We start from the raw sequence: 21,834 nt of genomic DNA on the forward strand, positions 1-21,834 counted from the left end.
TTAAGTAGGCTAAGTAAAATGATTTAAAACCTATTCATGAAATAAAACAGCAGCATTATGAAGGGGAGGAAGAATCTACCTAAGAAAACAATATGTTGCAATATAAAATAGCTTGCAGAGATTTAAGCCTGGATATGTAGTTTTGACAGGAAGAGTGAATATGAAGACTAGGCTACAAGAAAGTCTATAATAGGCTATATCATTATGATAGTCATCAATGAATACTTTTTCCATGGCACTGAGATCCTGTTAGCCTTCTAGCCTTCCTTTTTTTTATTTTTTTATTTAGCTATTGTTTTACGGACACCCCCCCCCCCCCCCCCCCAGATAGATAGATAGATAGATAGATACTTATACCTTTGAAGTAAAACTTAACTGTTTAAATCAGAATTTAATCAACATCCTCACCTCGAAGCACTCCTTATTGGTGAGACAATACAGTTTTGGGTGAAACAGAGTGACGTGACAAATGAGTAAAGCCCAGGCTCAGACTCTCTGGCCTTGTAGTGGAAAGAAAACATATTAACAGTGATCACTTCCGTCCTCACAGTGGCCGCACCTGACCTTCTTGACCCGAAATCTGCTGTCCATAACTCCAAACCCCGCCTGTCTTTCTCGGCCAAGCCGGTGGTGCTGAACTCCCCAGAGGACGAGTACGACACCAGGACCACTGTCATGAGGTGGAAGACAGTGTCAGCCATCTTCTTCTTGGTGGTGCTCTACCTCATCGTCGGGGCGACGGTGTTCAAGGCGCTGGAGCAGCCGCACGAGAGCTCCCAGAAACTGGCCATCCTCGCCGAAAAGCTGGACTTCTTGGCCGTGCACGCCTGCGTCAACTCTTCTGAGCTGGAGGATCTGGTCAAGGTAGGACTATAAGCATCAACACTATGAATAACAAGAATATTCTACTGTTTTCCTGCTACTCTGGAGGGCCTGATGATGATTGGAAAAATCCCCTTAAAGCCTCCTCATCATTAGGTTTTGTGTGCAGAAACCAGTGCGGAAATGTAAATATCACACACAGAGGGAAAGATAGGTATTGAGGTTAATATTTGGACTTATGGTATTTGGACAGCCACACATTGTTTGATGCCGGGCCTCCGTAGTTTTATTACAAGTTGTGCACACAGTGACCATGAGTGACCATGAGTGCAGACTGACAGCTTTAATTTGAGGGTATTTTCAGCCAATCAGTTGAGCAAATAAAGAACTGTTGTCTGTCAAACAGTTTCATTATTTCCCTGATCTTCTTCTTATGTCTATTTGTCTCAACAACTGGAAATATATTCTATGATTCTGTGGCAAATCAAGCCTGAGAAATCTCAGATTGGACTAAAATGAAAGCACAAACTACATCATTAGGACCACTGTTTGTAATGATAAGTCTCTCCTCATCAAACTAATTTCACAGAAATATCAATAACATTTCACAAAGTTCTGTTTATTGCAATTTATAATATCTCAGGATATTAAGAATGTTATGCAGTAGTTTTCACCTATCACTCTGGGAACGATTTCACAAATACATCTTATCTTTGTGATCAGCTTTGTCCATTGGTGTACAAAGGTGACCTTTTCAATAAGATGCTTTTTTTAATACCCAAATCTGAACAGCAATACTAATTTCTATCTTCCAGTCTGAACTATAACCCAAACCTTATGTGTAATCATGATTCATTTTGATCCCAACAGCTAACCTCAGAAAATAGATCCACTGACTTGATGCTCTTGCCTTATGGATTTATGGATCTCACCGCTAACCGAACTTGTCAAGGTTGATGAAAAACATTCCCTCTTGGGGAATTTAGCTGGCATATTGGGCCACTTGATCACAACCACTCATGGAAATGAACAGAGGATGATGATTACTTCTCTAATGTGCCAGAGCTGAAAAGCCTTTAAATCACAGGGGACACTGACTCGTCTGCTACACCTAATCTTGGACCCTCCCCTGCATCGTTTTCTTCAAATCAGCTTTATGAGAAAAACACAGTTGAATCTTGTCAATCTGAATTCCTTTGGAAATGGAGGGTGTTTGAGCCAGTGAGATATTTGGACCACCAGAATATATAGAAATAATGGGGTAAAGCTTATTAAACATGTGAAAACATGCATGCACACACATTGCAACAACAGTTGAAATAGTTGAGCTTGAGATGAAATGTAATTTGGTGACTTTTCTAGCTGATCTCGAACTCTGTGATTGCAAGGTTTTATTATTGTTGGAGTTTTACCCACTGTGTTGGTATCCAGTGACATTTGCGTGGAGCCAGTGGCATTTGCATGGAGCCACTGATCATGTTAAAATTGACCCAAGCTGACAAGGCTTCATTGTTGAACTTAGTCTAATGTGCAGCATCCACCTAAATTACATCATTTTAGATTAGGAGGGCGGCAGTAGGCCTGGTAAGAACAGCTGAGTGTGTTTGGCTAGAAGATGTGGTGTTAATGTGGTGTGATGATTGTGCTGGTTCAGCGCTGACCTTTTGAATCCTGCTCGATAGTGATCTCCTGTCAGGGGCCCCTGAATCCCAACCCTCACCCTTCTCAATCCATCCTTTTTATACATTACCTTCAAAGTATGCATGCAAAGTATGCATCTTCATCAGTATTATCACTATTTCTAATATTTACTTGCCCTTGGCTCTGAGCATCAGTTGGCATGGCAGCACATTCAGCATCATAGTTACTGTTGGTGCGGGCAGCGGAGCTAACTTTTGTTTCACTAGAGCTCACTGAGCTTGGAGGCAGTGGTAATATTACTACCAGCAAACACTAGCAGCAGTTGATTCTTTGATTAAATAAAGCTGACAGCAAAACTTCTATTTCTCTCTCTCTCTCTTTTGTTCTTCTGCACCACATACTAGGTAGCTTTGTTCCATGGTGCAGTGGCACAATATATGAGCTTAAGAGGCAATTTTGAGCTAGAAATTAAGTGGAATAGCCCACTACTACTAGCCTGACTGAGAAGGCAGGGGTGTTTTTCAAAGTAAAGTAAATTTCTTTTAAATCGATAAAAAAAAAAAGAAGTTTATATTAGTTCTATTCTTGAGATTAAGGCCTAAACCAGTCACCTAGCTTTGCCTAATAGTACGACCGTCTCCTGTGTCTCTGACTCCCTCTCAGGCTTCCTGTTGTCTCAATAAAGACAAAAATCAATGGAGAGTGAACTGCCCGCTGTTCTTAAAAATATCTTTTTAGCGATTGATAGTTTAGCCTGTTTCCAATATTTCATTTTTAGAGCTCTTTATTGCTCCTTATATCACCGACCTGTCCACTGAATCAGTCTGTGAAGCCACGGTTTATTGTTTATGGTTTGGATGCAGTTTACAAAGCATAGCAGTTTACATCACTTAGTCCTGGACCACAGAAAAAAAACTAAAGAAACTGTGAATTGGACGATTTACAATTTCACAAGCTGAGGAAAACTTGACAATTTGGATGTGTGCCCTACACTTGTGCTGAGAGGCACTTAACAGTAAGATTTTCCCAATGCCAAGAGGCTAGTTAAGAGCCAGTTATGCTTAACAAAAAGCTTACTTACTTAACAGGTCAAGGCTGACAATACACTACTGCTCTGTCTGCCATTAACATCCATCAGATGTCCCTTCAAGCAACTATTTTTCTCTGATGATTTATTGATACACATACAGCTCCAACACAGGTGTCATCCACCCACTTTTATTCAATTATGTACACACACATACACACACACACACACCTTTGCAAGCTCCCAGTGATCAAAAGCCAGTGTTTCTGCTTCAGCAGATGATCGAGAAGCGATGCTCCCTCAAGGGGAGTAATTAAAAACGTGTGTGATGTTGAAAGCTAGACAGAGGGATTCGGTCTCTCCTGCCCTCCATCCGTTTGCCTCAGCCAACAGACAGCCATTGTGGGCTTCACATTATCCCATTTTATCATTTCTTATGGTCATAGTGAGTATGCACAGAGCTGAATGCCAAAACGGTGCATTAATATGCCTGCTTTGGCTGCGAAACAAAGGGACAGACTGAGCCAGGCCTATCTGAGTGTGTGATTTTCTAAATGAGGTTATTTCAGGGACTAGGGATGTGGGGTTTGAGCATTTCATTTGCCAGGATATGGACTTCTATAAACCCTCTCATCTGTTTCATTTGGACGTGATGAAGGGTTGGGAGAGAAGATAAAAGGCGCTGCACTGGTGATGGGTTCACATTTGTATGTGTGCGTGCTTGTTGTCTCTTTGTGTGCATTTGTGCGCCCTGCATGTGTGTAACCATCTTAGTCTATAGTTTTCTCTTTCTGGCCAGGCCTTCTCACTCTTACTCATAGGCTGGTGGCTATTGTTTGTCCTTTTCTGCCACAGAAGGTCTGAATAACAAACATACTTTGCACACATGCTCATGGAAATTGCATATGTCACTTTGTGGGTATGTGTGTGTGTGTGTGTGTGTGTGTGTGTGTGTGTGCGTGTGTATGGACCTGAATCGATAACTAACGCACAACACTGCTCTCAAAGCCTTCAGTCCTTCTCCCTATCCACCTTCTGACCTGTCATGTCACATTTATGCTCTCTGTCATGACATTAGCGACTTTCAATCCATTATTCATCAGTTTCAGCTTTCACACACTCTATCCCTGCTGCCTTATCAACAGTCATGGGGTTGCACAGAGATTAATGAAAAGTTCTCTCTCAATTTCGCTAGCGCTGATGAATCGAAACAGACAGCGCCCTGACTTTGCAGTGACCCCAAGTTGCTCTACTCCTTGACATCTGTGTGTGTGTGTGTGTGTGTGTGTGTGTGTGTGTTTTGCTGGCTCTGGAGAAGATGACTGGTTCAGGACCATGGCCAGTTCCATATGTTGTACATTATTTATGGTATTTTTATTAATGACAAATAATACACATGGTTAAAAAAGCTGCTCACCTGCTACCATAACTGTCTCATATTCATTAAAGTGCACTTTAAGATCATTTTCATAGCTCTAAAATGGGAATCTGATGATATTCCTCATGAGCCGCCTGCTGGAGAAAACCTTACTTATGTCAAAAACATTTCACAAGTACCTTGGGAAATAAAAGCATTAATCCAATAAAATATTCCTCTTGCAATTTATTAGCGTCGGCTCTGCGGCAGAGCCTCCTGCGCTCCCGAAATCTCACAGCTGCTTTTCTTCTCATTTCTCTGCTCATCTTTTCTCTATGCATTTGTCTCAGTAATAACTCTGCAGCTTGAATACCCACTTGGGCCCAGAAACCTCTTGTCCAGAACCAGTGTTCAAAGCTTTATCTCCGCAAACCAAAGCACTGCTGAGGTCAGGTTGACCCAACATTCACAGGACTTCACCAGTCACGACTCTGCTGCTGTTGTTGCTGTTGCTGCATGGCGACCAAGTTGATCAATGTACTTCTCTGTACGTCTGTTGTCTGGTTATGTACACTGTTTGCATTTCTTGCTGGCTGCTTGTACAAGATCATTTTGCTGCAAGGGCAAATTAATCATCATTATAATCATCAATTATCATCATCATAATCTTCTATCATCATCATTCCAGGTTTTCCTTCACCAGTGACCTGCTGAAAACACGGTAGCCTTACATCTGCTGGATCCCAAAGTTTTTACACCCTCTAACCCACTGCGCTAAGCTATTAATTTTTCACGGGCTTCAGTCCTGTTCTGTGCAGATCTCGGCTCCAGGAGGCCCAGGCGGCCGCTGGTCCTGTCACTGATGAGTAGAAGAGGTCAGGATGGAGATCATACTGTGAGACTCTGCACATGTTTATATCCTCAGTTGTTCTTGGTTGCAGTCCAGTGAGGTCCAGACATCTTAGTGAGTGGGTGAGTGAAGCTCAAGGACTCAGAGGGTTAGTCGAGTGTTCAGGAGAAACGACAGGACGCGTGAGGCGATCCGAGGCTTGTGTTATCATGCTCATGTATAAAGTTTCTATGTCCATCCACCATGGTACATTCATGGCATCTTCTGTCTGTCTGTCTGTCTGTCTGTCTGTATGTGAACACAGTGACAAGAACAATACATGCCAGAAACTTCATTCTCACACCACACGCTCTCCCTATAGACTGGATAATCTGATTAGGTTTTGGAGCACCTTGCTGAAAAAATTTCCATATTAATGAGGGAAAACTATTTTTCTTCAAACTACTCTTCTACAGACTCCTTAATGCTTTAAGATAGAGTTCATATTAATACCACCCATGTGTTATGTGAAGACAAGAATGTTGACGTAGAACTGTTTGCTAATTAATGCATGAATTAGCTGAACGAATGACCTCATTAGTATAATTGGTTATGTTTAAAATATCACGGTGATTACGGCGCAACATCAGGCAGCTCAAGTGCCTCTTGTTTTCTGTTTACATTTCTAGCTTGGAAGCTCATCCTCCATTGCTTGGCTCCACAGCTCCTTCAGAGGCTGTGTGTGTGTGTGTGTGTGTGTGTGTGTGTGTGTGTGTGTGCGCGTGTGTGTGCGTGTGCGTGCGTGTGTGTGTTTTGCCTCCTGCTGACGGCTTCACTCTCTTGTGTCTCCTGTGATAAGAATCCTGAGTGAAAACACATGTTGCTGTTCTATTCCCTCATGCAGCCGCCTGCCATCTGAAAGGCTCGTCACGCTCAGCAGAGACAGGTTGACTCCTGTCACACCTAGTGCTGTCCCCAAGACACACACACACACACACACACACACACAGTCAACTCAGTCACCAGGGCGAGACTAATCAACACAATATGTCCACCTGCTGGTTTCACTGTGGCAATATCTCTTGACTCTCTGCCTCTTAGAATAAACCTGACAGCTTCCTCTCTTTTGTGAAGAGACCAGGTAGGATTTAAAAGTCTGTAAATGCAATGTTTGCAATCTATCCGGCCCCAACCTTTCTCATGCGTTTTATGAAGGTGACAGACGTTCCTCGCTGTTTGTCACAGCGGTTAATTGGTTTTGGCTGGATGTTTACCTCCGCTGCCGTCTATTCCCCAAGCTGATGCACATGGCTAATTTTCTTATCTTTCCTCAGCCCACCTCATAACACACTCCCGGTGAGGAATAGCGCTGTAGGATCAGATGCATAAATGTGTGCGGACTTTGAAACTTTTTTTTTTTTTTTCCCCTTTCCCTTCCAGCAAGTGGTTTCAGCAATCCGAGCAGGCGTGAACCCGTCAGGAAATTCATCCAATCAGACGAGCCTGTGGGACCTTAGCTCCTCCTTTTTCTTCGCCGGCACCGTCATCACCACCATCGGTAAGAATGATTAGTTATCAATACTTTCTCATTCTTTAACAACCCAGTGTTCATCCTGACTTTCTAGAAGCCAGGATACCTAGAGGCTTACAACACGCCACATTACATATTAACATTACACAATAATTGCATGTCACTTTGTGAAATGCAAACAAAAATTGAAGATATTCACTTCTGGAAAGTTTCTGTAGCTTCTAATAGCAACATAATAACCAAAACTAATAACTAAGACTTGCAGAAAAATAATGTGTTAGTTTGCTCTCCTACGCCACAACAATAGAAATTATGGGAACCAAAAAAATGCTGTAACCGCACACTCAAGATGTAGCATTTTGTGGTTCATTTGATGTCTGACACACTGCGCTTTTTCTGTTGACAGAAATGCTGTTTTCTCTGTAACCTCTGCCATTTGAAAACAAAGAAATGAGGTTTTAACAATTTGACCTTAGCATGTTTCGAAATACCAAAAACGTTTCTCCAGTTTCACCAGTCTCGCAAATATGTTGAGAATCTGGGTGACGTATTGACTTTCACGGTGTACAGAGCAAAGTAAATGTTGCACACTTGGACCAAATTAAGGCTTCCAGGCATGTATAAGTTCTGTGAGATCCTTGTCTTTTTTTTTGGGAGGGGGGTTTTGGCACTAAGCGCTCACTGCTGTGGTGTTCTTGCACTGCACCAGAGATCACTTGGCAATCGAACAGTGTGTCCAGCACTAAGACAACTTTTTATAAAGATGGTTGACTTGAGAGGAAGTGCAGCTCGAGGAGGTTAAAGAGACTTGGTCCGACATCAGAAGAATATGATTCATAAGGGCCTGAGCTCATTTGTTCTTGTCTGATCACTTAGTTACCGCATAATCACGGGGCTTTCATCAGTCTCAGTGGAAGAATATATTCACTCAACATCCTTTCTTCCCCATCATCTTCTCTCCACCGTCTCTCTCTCTCTCTCTCTCTCTCTCTCTCTCTCTCTCTCTCTCTGTGTCAGCTCCAGCTGTAAGAGCTTACTAATACAGGGAAAAGTAGCAGCGCACACACACCTACAACATGCACACTCTCTCTCTCACACATACACACCCACACACACACATACACACACACACACACACACACACACAGCCACAGCTAGTCTGACAGCTCATCTGGCTCTTCCCTGCAGACCTTGTCAAATGAGTGTGTCTGCTCAGTGGGCTGTTGGGCTCCGTTTTGCATCACTGTGATCCTGTCAGAGTCTCCAATTTAAAAATGCACTGGGTCGTAATAACTCGATTCTGGTTGGGAAATTAGTGTTCTTCTATATCAGGTTTCTGGTGGCAACATATAGGCAGATTGTAACAGCGGGGCTATGGGTTTTTCCCTTTGCCCACCTGAGATCCAGTATGTCGACTTTCTGTTGTTCACTCTGGTGCTGCAGTGCTTTTCTACAGTCAAGCTCGCTCTTGACTAGAGGCAAGCTCACCGACGTTGGACTTGATGAAGTGCTATTTTCTTATGAAACAAGCCATGGCAGTTTGGCTAAATTCATGGTACTCTGGTGAAGCGGACAAAAAGGAAAGCTTTATGGCTCTAGTGTTGTTTTGACTGCTTTGATTTTTGAAAAAATGTTGCTATCAGATTTTTTTGGTGTATTTTACCTTGAGGGGCGCTTGTTAACATACACATAGCACATGATTGCTGTTCTGTCTGTTTGCAATCATCATAATTTTGCCGGAGTGGTACAAAATGTTCTGTGGCAATTGCTACTATGCACAGACAAGCAGGCATACAGTATATTATTTCAGCTTTCAGCGGAAAGACAGAAATATTCCTAAACACAGTGGGTTGATTCTTTCTCACTGGCTCCTGTATTGAGAATTACAATATAGTCCAGAAGCTTACCAAGAAAACCATTCTGCATTCATTGTAGCCATTATAATTACATAAAGCACTCTGCAATTAATTTAACATATCTTTGCTCCCTCTCTCAGCTTCCTCTCTGGGCTTTATTTGATTCAGTTACAGGTGGTTGGACCAGAATATATATTCACAAATTGATTTGTTTGCGGTGGTGGATGGGCCATATGTGTGGAGACCTTTAATTGGATGTACAGCATTGAAGCAATGCATCTTTTTTCCACCTTTTGTTTCCACACAATTAATCTAGGAAGTGAACTGAAACACTATCTGTGCTGTTGCCTCTTCTACTATCAGTACCTGGGAGTGAATGAGATGCAGTAACGATTGATCGCACAGCATCTCCCCCCTGGGAACCTTAATTAAGTCGCTCCTACTGTTTTATTTCCGCTGAAGATCGCACTTCGTATAGCATGGAGATTATACAGATCTCCAAGGAATTATCCTATGTGACTTGTACTTAAGAAATAAAGGAATGCCTGAAGTTTTTATTGTGAGATTGAGATTTTTTAGTAGCACTCTGTCTTCAGTGACATTGTTGTGGTATTATGCATGCCTGGTGAAAAGGAAGGTGAAATCCATCCAAGGCAATAACATACAGTGTGTGAGTAATTACAGCTACACCTGTAGCTGTGATTTTTAGGCGTAACACACTGTTCCCCAGTGTTTCCCCTACCAACTAAAATGCCTCCCCACCTTCAATATTGTCATTGTTGCTGGGTCTAGAGCTGTTTTAGCATCACAGGGTTTCACTGCTGTTGCCTTTTCAACCTGCTAAGAATTTCTGAGGAAAACAATGTAGCCTCCTCACAGTTAAAAAATCAAAAACAACATTGCTGTTTTCCCCAAAAGCGTTGAACAGAGGCCTCCGTTAAAGCAAACCGAGTCTGCATCCTTAACAGAAGCTAACTAGAAGGGCACTCGGAGAGCGCAGACCTCCGCCAAGGCCAATAGTCCAGTCTTCTACGAATTGCTTGTTCGTGAGTCGGATCCACTATTATTCGTTATTATTGCTTGTTCGTGCTATTATTGCTTGTTCATGAGTCGGATCCGGATCTGCTCCAAAATTTAATGGGTTCTTCCTTGGCCCATGCTACACCCTTCCACGAAGTTTCATGAAAATCGGGCCAGTAGTTTTTCCGTAATCCTGCTAACAGACAAACAAACAAACGGCACCGAAAACATAATCTCCTTGGCAGAGGTAATAAAGTGGCTCACTTGAATGCTGTTGCCATTCCTCTCCTAGCATCAGTTAATGAGCTTCGAAGGCAGTCATTAAGCTTTTATTGTCCACTGCAATTGCACTCGTTCCTTTGAGAGAGAGTACAGCGCCATGACAGTTTGCTGCATGTGATCCATTACATAACCCAACATGGCACTATACTGAGTAATGTTATGAATGAGGTTAGTTTAATGTTTTTGGGGTCGACACAAAGCGACGAGCTCTGACAAATAGGTTTGCCTGTTAGTAGTTTTTAGTTCACTGTAAATTGGAAATCATGAGGCTGAAGGTGTGAAACAAATTCTGAATGACTCACTGGTGTTTAACTGATCCGTTATTCACTTTTCCCAATGTGACAGCATAAGGAGAGAGAGAAAGAGAGAGAGAAAGAGAAAGAGAGAGAGAAAAAATGTTTTTCCAATCTGATGCCTCATTTAAATCCTCCGTAGCCTCAGCGCTCAAGTTTGAGCTTCTCAGCCTAATGGGTCTTCAGACATTTTCACACTATTCTGATTTTTTTTTTTTTCAAACTGCAACTGCCTTTTTTACTTCAGAATCAATGGGGAGCGGCAGCCAGGCAAACAAAAAGCAACTGCTTTGAAAAAAATGCCTTGCTTCTTTTAGGCAGACCGGGGGGGTTTCTAAAGTTGAGAAAAGTTCTATTTTTTAGAGGAGTGCACATACTCATGCCCAATTTCCATATAAGTACGTCTGCTTTATATATCCAAGTGTTGGAATTGTCAGTTTGAGTATCTTTATATAACCTTTTGCTATATTATTATTTATATCCTGTTTTTCTTAACATGTATCCTATTACACCTTGCTGCTGCAACGGCCCAATTTCCTCACAGTCTTCTCTTTATCATCCAACAAAATACACAGAAACTCAAATCAGTTGTACATGCAACATGCATACATGTATCTAGTGTCTGTTTCTGTAACTTGCATCTATTTTACAATGGAAACTAAACATCTCATCATCAGCTTAATAGTGTCTGAGGTTATTATGGAAGCAAATGTGCAACCCATTCAATTTACACACACAAACGTTGTTGAGGCATCACCTTTTCTGCCAAAAAATTGTGTAAAAGTGCCCTTACGATGTTATTGTTTTCTGTTTTTTCATCCTTTTTCATCTTGCACATTTCAGTTTTTCTCTCTTTTTATCCCTCCTTTAGCTTCTCATCTGTGTCACATGCTGTGACACAGCATGCATCAGTCTCAGTACAAACAATGGGGCAGGGAGCAATTTCTACAATTCAATAGCATTGTTATCAATCAATAACAAAGCAATCAATCCATGCCCAACTTATGTGACAAGTCAAAATGTCACCGATACAGTCACGCTAAAGGGAAACGTCGACATCCAGCCTTTTGTCTGAGCGTCCCATTATAAATCCTGAATCCGGTTATACTTTTCAGATCCTCAGCGCAGTGCCGTCCAATCCTGAGCCACGGAGGGTAAAGATTTCACTGATTAGCACACCTTCAACCAGAGAGGAGGGACTAATCAGTGAAATCACCTGGTGCAGTAATCGGTTGGAATAAAAACCTCTCGGCACTCTATGGCACATGATTGGACAGCAGTGCCCCAGTGGGAAAAGTAGCTGTGATAAGCAGGAATAGTTGATTGGCTCAGCATTATGCTGTATTTAAATAGGAACTGGTTATACCCATTACCACATAATAACTACATAACTACAACTCAATCACAAAAGTCACTAATCAATACCTCAGTTTTGTCACAAGCAGCCTTGATGAGCTTCCTAAGCCCAATTTGGCCAATCATGTCTGATATTGTGACAGTATTCTAATGTGCATAGCCTGTCACATGTTTAATCTCAGGCTCATCAACATTAATTCGGTCAAAACAGAAGGCAGAGTAACCCCAAATCAGAGAGCTGGTGTGTCTCCTTTGCTCTCCAGGGGCACCCACAGGTGTTAAAACTAATTTGGTAACCTGTCGCCCGTTGAACTAATCCAGTAATTAGCGAGGCTTGATTGGCAATAGTGTCTCTGACAGTGTCACCCTACGAGGAAGCAGGAGCAGAAAGTCATTAGGAGCTTCCCTGCAGGTCATATCCTGAGAAAGATGACGGCATTAATAAAGAAAAGTGGATGGGGTTCATTATGCAGAGCCTTTATGAAATGTTAAATAATGAAACACAGATGCTGTCAAACGTGTGGAGTGAGGTTTCCATAATGTACACGTCTCTGTACAGATCCTGTGCTTACTTCCCTAGCACTAACACGTGTTTGTGTGTCTGTGTGTGTGTGTGTGTGTATGTGGTTTGAGAATTTAATTTGCCATGGTATGGAGTTCTATAAACCCTCTCTGTTCTATTTGGACATGATGAAGGGTTGGGAGAGAAGATAAAAGGCACTGCACTGGTGATGGGTTCGCTTTTGTGTGTGTGTGTGTGTGCATGTGTGTGTGCGTGCGTGTGCATATACAGGCATAAGAACAGCATGTGTACATTCATTTCTTTGGAATATCAGCGTTGCTCGAAGACAGATGAGGGTGTGAATGAAAAACTGACTCCCTTCTCCGTGTTTCTCTCCCTCCTCACTGCTGAAATGATTTCCTCCTGTGTCTTTCAGCATGGCTGAGCTTTGTGAACACAGTTTTCCCGTCCACCAAGTTCAGTTTAAGCTGGTTTGTGCATTTTCTACCAGCTTTTCATAACCTGGCTTTGATGAGGCTATACATTGACAAGTGGTGATGACATCCACTGGATTTACTGCCTCGTTATGCGACAGCTAATTTGTGCTGCTGGCATTTTGAATTGCCGCCTGCTGAACTAATTAACTCTCTTTCTGTCCCTTTCTCCAGGATTTGGGAACATCTCTCCGCACACAGAAGGTGGGCGGATCTTCTGTATTATCTACGCTCTGCTGGGGATTCCCCTGTTTGGTTTCTTATTGGCTGGCGTCGGCGACCAGTTGGGGACCATCTTTGGGAAGGGCATCGCCAAAGTAGAGAAGATGATTGTGGTGAGCTCCTGTGTGTGTGTGTGTGTGTGTGTGTGTGTGTCCGTCCCTTTATGTCTTCCTGTGTGCACTGAGGCATTTCAATTTACCACAATACAGTCACATTTGTCAAGCCTTAATTATCCCGGTAATGAAAAAGCAGCTGTAAAAATGTTATTGCAAATCAATTACATAACACCCTAAATATCTATCTAAATATCAAGGTTGAGAATACAACCTAAACAACCCTCCACCCTCACAGCAGAAGATTCACAGAGTATTGGATCTTTGCCTTCAGAACTGTCAGCAGCAAGTTCTTGACTGTGTGGAGGGAAAATGCAGTTTTTGGGTTGCCATGTCAACAGACTTCTGGAGAACATTTTAAAATGCAGGCCATTCGTTTCGGTGTTTAAAAGCTTGGATTGCCAAAACAAATTACAGTTGTTTTTTCAGAGAGGCTTTTCAAAAGTCAACGAAGCGTCATCAATTTTGGAGGTTTTTTTTGGCCCACTGAGCTCACTGGGACGCTGCGGTCTTGTGTTTTTTTTTCTCTTTGCTACATTCATTTATCAAATCTTTTTCGCCATGACTGCAGCACAGACTGATCAATACATCACTGTGGAACGACGGTGGTAGGCCTATTTACTATGTTGCAAGTCACACATAGACATATCTGCCCATATGCAAGCGCATACACACACACACGCACACAAATTGCAAGTGCAGTTGGAAGGTACCATTAGTCATGTTGGACACACGCTCTATAAATGGACTGTGCAGGACAGTCTTTGATGGTTAGTCATTAGGTTTCTCCTGGAAACCCAAAGGCCGCCTTGAACAGCCTAAGCAATCAAACAGCTGCTGAGCACACAAGTCAATAAGGATGCTGTCTGACAGGAACAATGGCCGTCAATGACCCCCCCCACACACACACACACCAAACACCCACACACACACACACACACACACACACATACACACAGATACACACACACAGCAGATTAAATGCACCTGACAGCAGTGGGTTTTTTTCCTTTTCTCATAGTCAAAATGAGAATCTGCTGTTTGTTTTTCCTTGGCATTTTACCTGCACCATCTCTGTTTGTATTCACCATAGCATTTATCAAATGGACTGTGCCAGCTAATTGAGGGCTTTCTCTAGCTGGACATTGATTCATTACTTTGCTGTAGTGCTGACATCCCCGGGGAGAAGGAGAGAAGTTGGGAGCTGGAAACAGTTGGACTCTAGCAGCTGCTGAAGAAACCGCATGCTGAGAAATCTACACGATGGCCTCAGATTCACTCTACCCCCTATATCAATATTTAGTCTTTAGCTAGGTTCACTGCTGATGTCTGCCCCACTGTAAACTGTATACGTATCTGCCCCATTGCTTTCTGAAGTGAAGACATTAGACATCATAGACTCAGTGATCTGAGCTTTGCCTCTTCTTTATGCTTCCACCCAGAGGCAGTAAGCCCTGGGCTTACATAACTTGAGTGGAAAAAGGGGCGAGATGTATAGGGAACCAAATGAAAGCAATCACTTCAAGTGGAGAGGCAGCATAGAAAACAGGCAGCACAGACTGGTGCTGGTGAGGAAGGAAAGTGGGGTCCACTTCAAATTGAACTTCTCAGAGTTTCCCCAGAAAAGGCAAACTTGCAGGTTAATACTGAGCACAACAGTTGAAAGCATGGACTGTATTGTAAATTACTGGCAGATATTATAGACCAAGATCCAGCATAAAAGTTGAAGAATCAATGATCTTGGTGCATGCCCTTTTTGTTCTTTTTAATTTAACTGAGCTCCTATCTTTCAGCAGTGAGTTCATGCAAACATACTGTATGTGACATGTACAGCATGCCATTCATATTACATGTGTGTCGTATTACATGTGACATGTCTCTCCAGCCTGGGTTGGCACGCCATCCGACTGTAGAAGTTATGTCACATGAGCCCCGCGGCCTGGCTTTCAGATATTAGAAAAGAGCAAATTTATTCCTGGAAAGAGGTCAAAGGAAGTGACTCATCACATTGTGAAGTGACTAAAAGAAAGCCTGTGGATAAGGAGGGAGTGGGACGTTGGCAGCATGTTTTTCAAATGTTAATTTCCCTCACAATTATTTATCATTAATCATTTAATATGAGGCTTTGTGCTATGAGACTGCTATGAGAAAGTAGGTTTAACACAATATTTAAACAAGAAGACAATTATTGCTGCTTGACGGCATTTGGAGGAAAGATATTTCGGTGCCACTTGTTCAAATGCATGAGAACACAAATACACACACACACACACACACACACACACACACACACATCAACCCTATTAAAATTCAGGCATATTGTCTGCATTCATAGCACTCCCCACGGCTCAATCCCCCTTCTTCCGACTGTTTAACCTCTTTCAAACCTTCCCCTCTCACTCCCACTCCCATTTAACCTATACTGACTTGATTTATTTATCTTTTATTCATCTATTCCGTCTGTCCACATCTCTTTTCTCCCCCACAGAAGTGGAAAGTCAGCCAGACGAAGATACGCGTCATCTCCACGGTGCTCTTCATCCTGTTCGGGTGCCTCATCTTTGTGGCCCTGCCGGCCGTCATCTTCAAGCACATCGAGGGCTGGAGCACGCTGGAGTCCATCTACTTCGTGGTCATCACTCTCACCACCATCGGCTTCGGAGACTTTGTGGCTGGTGAAAAAGGTCACTTGAGTTTCTTTTGCATTTGTAGGGTGTTTTGACATGAGAATCGCAGTTTATTTACAGTTGAATCATCTCTCAGCTGCCAGTAAAACAATAAAGATAAACCTATGAATATGTTTTTCTTAGCATGATCACTCTTGTTTTCTCTCTCTCTCACATTCTGTCTCTTGAACCTTCATTCATTCTGAGTTATTCTCTTTCTTAGGGCCCGATTCAGACTTTGACTTACTGTAATAGCTGTTTTTTTACCTGCTCCTTTACCTCTCACTCCGCGGACTCCAACCTTGGCGTTCACGCTGCGTTCACATCATGTTTTAGTGTAGCATCATTCTCAACATAATCTCTGTCCCCAGAACATATACATACCTTGCACCTTGATTCCATAGGGAAAATGTTTTATTCCTATTCCTTTCATTATTGAAAAATGAAAATAGGCAAAAAAACATGATAACATCATTACTATCAACAAATATAGAAACAAGGTTTTTGTTCTGAAAACAGATTAAAAATTTTTTTGTTGACTTATATATTGGAGAGACTTTTTGTTTATAAGTTGCTATCCCATAAACCAGTGCTCAGTTAACTGTCTGTTACCTCCGGCTATTTTAACGCTGTGGACAGCGGTGCCCATCTTCAAGTTATGATACACGGATTCTGATTTTGACTTAAGTCCATTTGTGCAGTCTTTTCCTCACGCACCCGAAACCCTGCAAAATGTCTAGCGCTCCCCTCGGTTTCAGGATGTAAACCAATAAACCTACATACTAATAAATGCCAAAGACATTAAATAGGATATGAATTGCTGAGTCACAACACTTGGGGCAATAACCAGTACATTAAAATAAACAAAACAATCATTAGAATCTCAGGCCACTAAATCATTCACTGAATGCTTGGAATATGCACAAACTTGTCTCTTTTCTCGTCTTATTCCCACACTCATACACACTCATCAGGTTATATATTCTTATTAAAGAGAGAACAGCAAATAAGTAGCTACTGTGTGTGTGTGCGTGTGTGTGTGTGTGTGTGCGCAGGAGGTGTTAGCTGGATTTGACCTGCTTGACAGATGACGAGGGAGAGGCGGGTGGGAAAAATCACAGGCGCTTGGCTGCTAGATGAAATCTCCCTGCGTAGGCCTAATGAATATAGATTAGATTACCGCACCTGTGCCAATCGTAGTAGTTAAACTAATCAGCCAGGCACTGTGCAAGAGGCAGTTGTCTGCGCAATGAGCGGGCTGACTGTGATGCTCACACACAGCTTCATCTCACACACACAAGCCTGTTGACTTATTAAGAGGCAACCTCACCAGGGTGCATGGAGGGAAAGGAATCGTCTAAATGTGCTGAGGTGCACATGGATAGGGCTCAGAGCATTGAGGTAAGGCAGAGCCAGGTCTCCGTCTATATCTATACAAATACCTACATCTATATACACTACCAGTCAAAAGTCTGGACACACCTGATTGAATGTACTGTTTTTCATTCTCTTAAAGCCATTTTGATCTAAAGGCTTATGCTTAAATGCTTGAAATTTGTTTCTTAGACAAATATAAATAGTGAACTTGATGCCTATGTATGAATTTCTTTCCAAAGCCTTTGCCTTTCCATCAAGGCAAAGGGCGGCTCCTTTAAAGAATCTAAAATATGAGATAGTTTTGATTTGTTTAACACTTTTTTTGGTCGCTGCATAATTCCATTTGTGTTATTTCATAAATTTGATGTCTTTAATTAATCTAAAATGTGGGAAATAGTAAAAATAAAGACAAATGTGGTGTGTCCATACTTTTGACTGGTAGTGTATACCTACTGTACATCTACTTATACATCTATACTGACGTGTAAAGACGCACAACCAAGTACAGATTCCAAACGTTATCATGCCATTGACTGTAATCATGTGACCATCGGGCCGCCAAGTGTACACTAACAGATTTACAGGAAAAGATGCTCCATAAACATTGTGGTACGTGATGCAGACATGGACACAAGTGTTTGTGCAAAGAACAGTTTCTTTCTTTCTTTCTTTCTCCTTGCCAAAACTGATCATGGTAGTTAAAGACAAATAACAATAAATAACGATAAACCTGTGTACAATCAAAGGCTCACATTAATAATCAAAGCCTGAATAGGAGAAGTTGAAATGTGCCGATCTCAATCCACATAAGACCAATTTAACACAGTCTGAATCAGGTCCTTATCTCACACTCGCTTCATTTCCTCCTCCTGTTCTTGCTTCCTCTCAGAGTGATGCATAATGCCAAGCAACACGTGCAGGGATGATGTAACCCAGAGTTGTATAACCCACCTTGATGTGTTGTGCTCTGCAGGTGGATCAGAGAGTCCCGAGTATCTGGACTACTACAAGCCAGTGGTGTGGTTCTGGATCCTGGTGGGCCTGGCTTACTTCGCCGCCGTGCTCAGTATGATCGGAGACTGGTTCCGCGTCATCTCCAAGAAAACGAAGGAGGAGGTACGTAGCGCTGTGCTGTTTTAATGTCACACTAGATATGAAGCAAGCGGGACATAAGGAGCCCCCCCCACTGGAGGTCAGCATGCAAAAACAGAGTTTCACCTCAGATGTTCAACAGGGATTGCCTGTATCCAGCTCCACGTTCAACTGATTTCCACATTTTCTTGTTAATCACATTATGTGGTCCCGCTGGCACGGCTGTAGCGGGGCTGATTTTCTGAATAAATCCACAACTGGAATGTCTCCTCGACCACTGATATTTCCATCCAATGTCTATCTGAGTAGCGAAAAGTTGCTTTACTCATGTAAGCATTTTTGTAAACACAGGTTTGCGGTGTCCAGCCCACAAATTGGCAAATCCATTTGGAGTGCTGGATGCCTGCATGATGAATTGCCTCTTCAGAAGCAGCCCCCTGTCAGCCCCATGAATCACTAAATTCATTATGGTTGATGAAGTGATGAGTGAAAATGAAACAGAGGGGATTCATAAGGCTGGATCAAGACAAGGCCAAGGCTGGAGGAGGCCCAATAAAGTATGGAGTAATTAGACTCTTAGGGTGTGACACCTTGATGGACTAAGAATTGCGTTGGCACTGCCCCAGTTGCAATAATAAAACCGTAAAGCTACATTTAGTCCTCGAACAGTAGATTTCTTTCAAAAGTGCAACACGCAAATGGTAAAGTAGCACTGCAGCCAGCCCAACATTTTGCATTATGCATGTTTATAGGAAAACAAAAGGCCTACTCGAAATGTCAGTGTGCTCCACATCAGCTTTAGGGGCAACCCCTTTATTCTTTTTTCTTTTCATTTTTACAATTACAGTAAACATCAATCAATACTAGCACAACTCCACCTGCTTATACCTGCACACCTCTTTACAGGCATAATCAGCAGTAGATATAGGTGGAGGTAGATTTTACTGCTTGACAACCTCCTGTGTTTATAGCTGTGTCATTGCATCAGTTGCCCCTAGCAATGAGAGAGTGATACCTCACGTTGTTTCCCAGTTTACCCTTCAAGCCATAAATCTAAAGAGATGAATCTCCCTGCTGGTTTGTGCCATGTGGAGTAAAACACTGTCTCATAAACGTGTTGGATTAGGTATTTGGTGTGTTTACAGTGGCTGCTGGTGAGTAATAAGACACCTTGCTGTTCTGTCAGGTTCATTAGTTACATTTAAAAAGGATGAAGGGAACCACACACACACACATACACACACACACACACACAGAGAGTGGTAGGCAAGCAGGCGCTCTCATGCATAACCCAGCCCCATTCTTCATCTTCATTCCTTATTCCATATTACTCACATAAAAGGGGGGAAGTATGTGGCAGTCTGCAGTGGGAACCCTTGCATAAGCACCATTAGGAGAACAACTGTGAAGGCTGTGAGCTCTGCAGAGAATTATGCTACTGAGAAAGAAGAGGGGGGGAGGGGGGGGTATTGGGGGAGGGGGAGGAGGAGCAGGCAGAGAAAGTGAGGAGAAGGAGGAGGAAGCACGTACTCATGAGTGTGTGTGCTCATCCATGCACGCTGATGTGTGCACACATACACACCACAAAATTTTAACTTAAGGGGGTCTGAAGTCGGCTTTATACCTCGCCTCAGAGCATAATGAATAAATAAACACCTTGGAGCTAGACGTCTAATGCATTATGAAGGTGCGATCAATAATCTGCTCTCTCCTCTTCCCTCTGACGCCTCTCAAGGACGGTATGAGTAGTGGAGATAATATTAACCGAGAGTTTTAAATATATTCTCCAGATATCTGGACCGCCGGTTTAGACACTTCACACATCAAGGACTGCAATCACTTTCCCTTAGAGAAACCTCAACAGGATAGTGGCGGTCGGGTAAACTCAGAAGACGTCTGCACCCTATCACATCCTTATTCACTCAACAGCAACTGCTGCCTTCCAAGTCACAACACACATCTACCTCCAAATCCAATGTGCTTTTTCTGCTTTCTCCCATCCATCCATCCCCTACCCATTCACTAGTCAGGCTTCTCATGTCAGCACATACTGTAATCATGACTCGCCAAAAGCAACTGGAAAAGTGAAAGTCCCTCCTTGTGGCTTTACAAAAATCGAGCATCGTCATCTGTTCCAAACAAATTCTGCTTATTTCATTCATTTCCCTTTATTTTTAACTCGCCATATGCGCAGTTGGACTATATGATGGATGGATGATGCATATGATGGATGAGTATTATAGATTCCTATTTTATGAGCATTGCTAATTGGAGAGCAGGGAGGACACATGAAAAAAAACACTCTAGGCAATAGCTGTTAAACAGCAGTCTGAACAGATTAATGGATAAGGCATTTATGTTTAGAAGAGTGCACTCAATTAATAATTATACGTCAGTTTGTCCCATTAAGGTGCTCAGTTCCATTAAGCTATTCTTGTATTAGTCTGAAACCAGCGAATGAACTCAAAAGTATATTTATATAGCTTTTGAACATGTCTGATGACATATCATTATTTTCTAAATCATGTTCTCTCCATTTTACATGCATGCTACCTCCCTACCATTAAATAAAAAGATATTTACTGAACCTAAAGCCACTGCAGCAACAGCGATAACTGCAGCATCAGCAGGTGGTGAGTCAGCGTGTCGATCATTGTAGGGAGGAACAGGATATATGTTATTGTTTGATCACGATCACCCCCAAACATCAATCTCCCGTCTCCCTCTGTAGGTCGGGGAGTTCCGGGCCCACGCGGCAGAATGGACGGCCAACGTGTCGGCCGAGTTCAAAGAGACCCGGCGGCGGCTCAGCGTGGATATTTATGACAAGTTCCAGCGCGCCGCGTCCATCAAGCGCAAGCTGTCGTCGGAGCTGGGCATCAACGCGTCCATCAACCAGGAAATGACCCCGGGCAAGAGGACACTGTCGGTCAACCTGGGGGAGGAGAGGGAGGCGTACTCCAACTTGACTCTCACCCTCACTCCCGCCCCGGGGACGCTGACCCGGAACGGCAGCCTCTACCTGAACGGCCTCAGCCCGGACTACGCCGACCGGAGGGAGATCGCCATCATTGAGAATCTCAAGTGAGGAGAAGGACGGAAACGGGATTTAGGGAGCTGAGCGAGACACGTACGGTGGTTCATGGAGATTCAGTGGACATTAGGTGGACATACGTCGACAGACTTTACACACACACACACTTGCTTGAGCTTCTGTGACGAGGCACACATGCACATTCATTAAGTGGATTGACTGTGCTGCAGTCATTGATTGAGAGCCTTCAGGGAGACTCAAACAGATCAATCATTAATCTACATACCGGTACTCTCCCATGTGCACATGCACACACATGC

The 21,834-nt window shown here is 42.8% G+C and overlaps 1 protein-coding gene across 1 annotated transcript; it reads left to right on the forward strand.

The window, feature by feature from the left end:
• Positions 1 to 660: 660 nt before the first annotated feature.
• On the forward strand, positions 661 to 21,568 carry LOC139909848 (potassium channel subfamily K member 2). The gene is made up of 6 exons (XM_071897004.1): positions 661 to 864; positions 7,117 to 7,234; positions 13,185 to 13,345; positions 15,834 to 16,020; positions 18,362 to 18,504; positions 21,212 to 21,568. The coding sequence occupies exons 1-6, from the start codon at positions 676 to 678 to the stop codon at positions 21,566 to 21,568; spliced, it is 1,155 nt and encodes a 384-aa protein (XP_071753105.1). The 5' UTR covers positions 661 to 675.
• Positions 21,569 to 21,834: the final 266 nt, after the last annotated feature.

Source organism: Centroberyx gerrardi, chromosome 18, assembly GCF_048128805.1.
Source record: "Centroberyx gerrardi isolate f3 chromosome 18, fCenGer3.hap1.cur.20231027, whole genome shotgun sequence".
In the NCBI taxonomy this organism is placed as follows: domain Eukaryota; kingdom Metazoa; phylum Chordata; class Actinopteri; order Beryciformes; family Berycidae; genus Centroberyx; species Centroberyx gerrardi.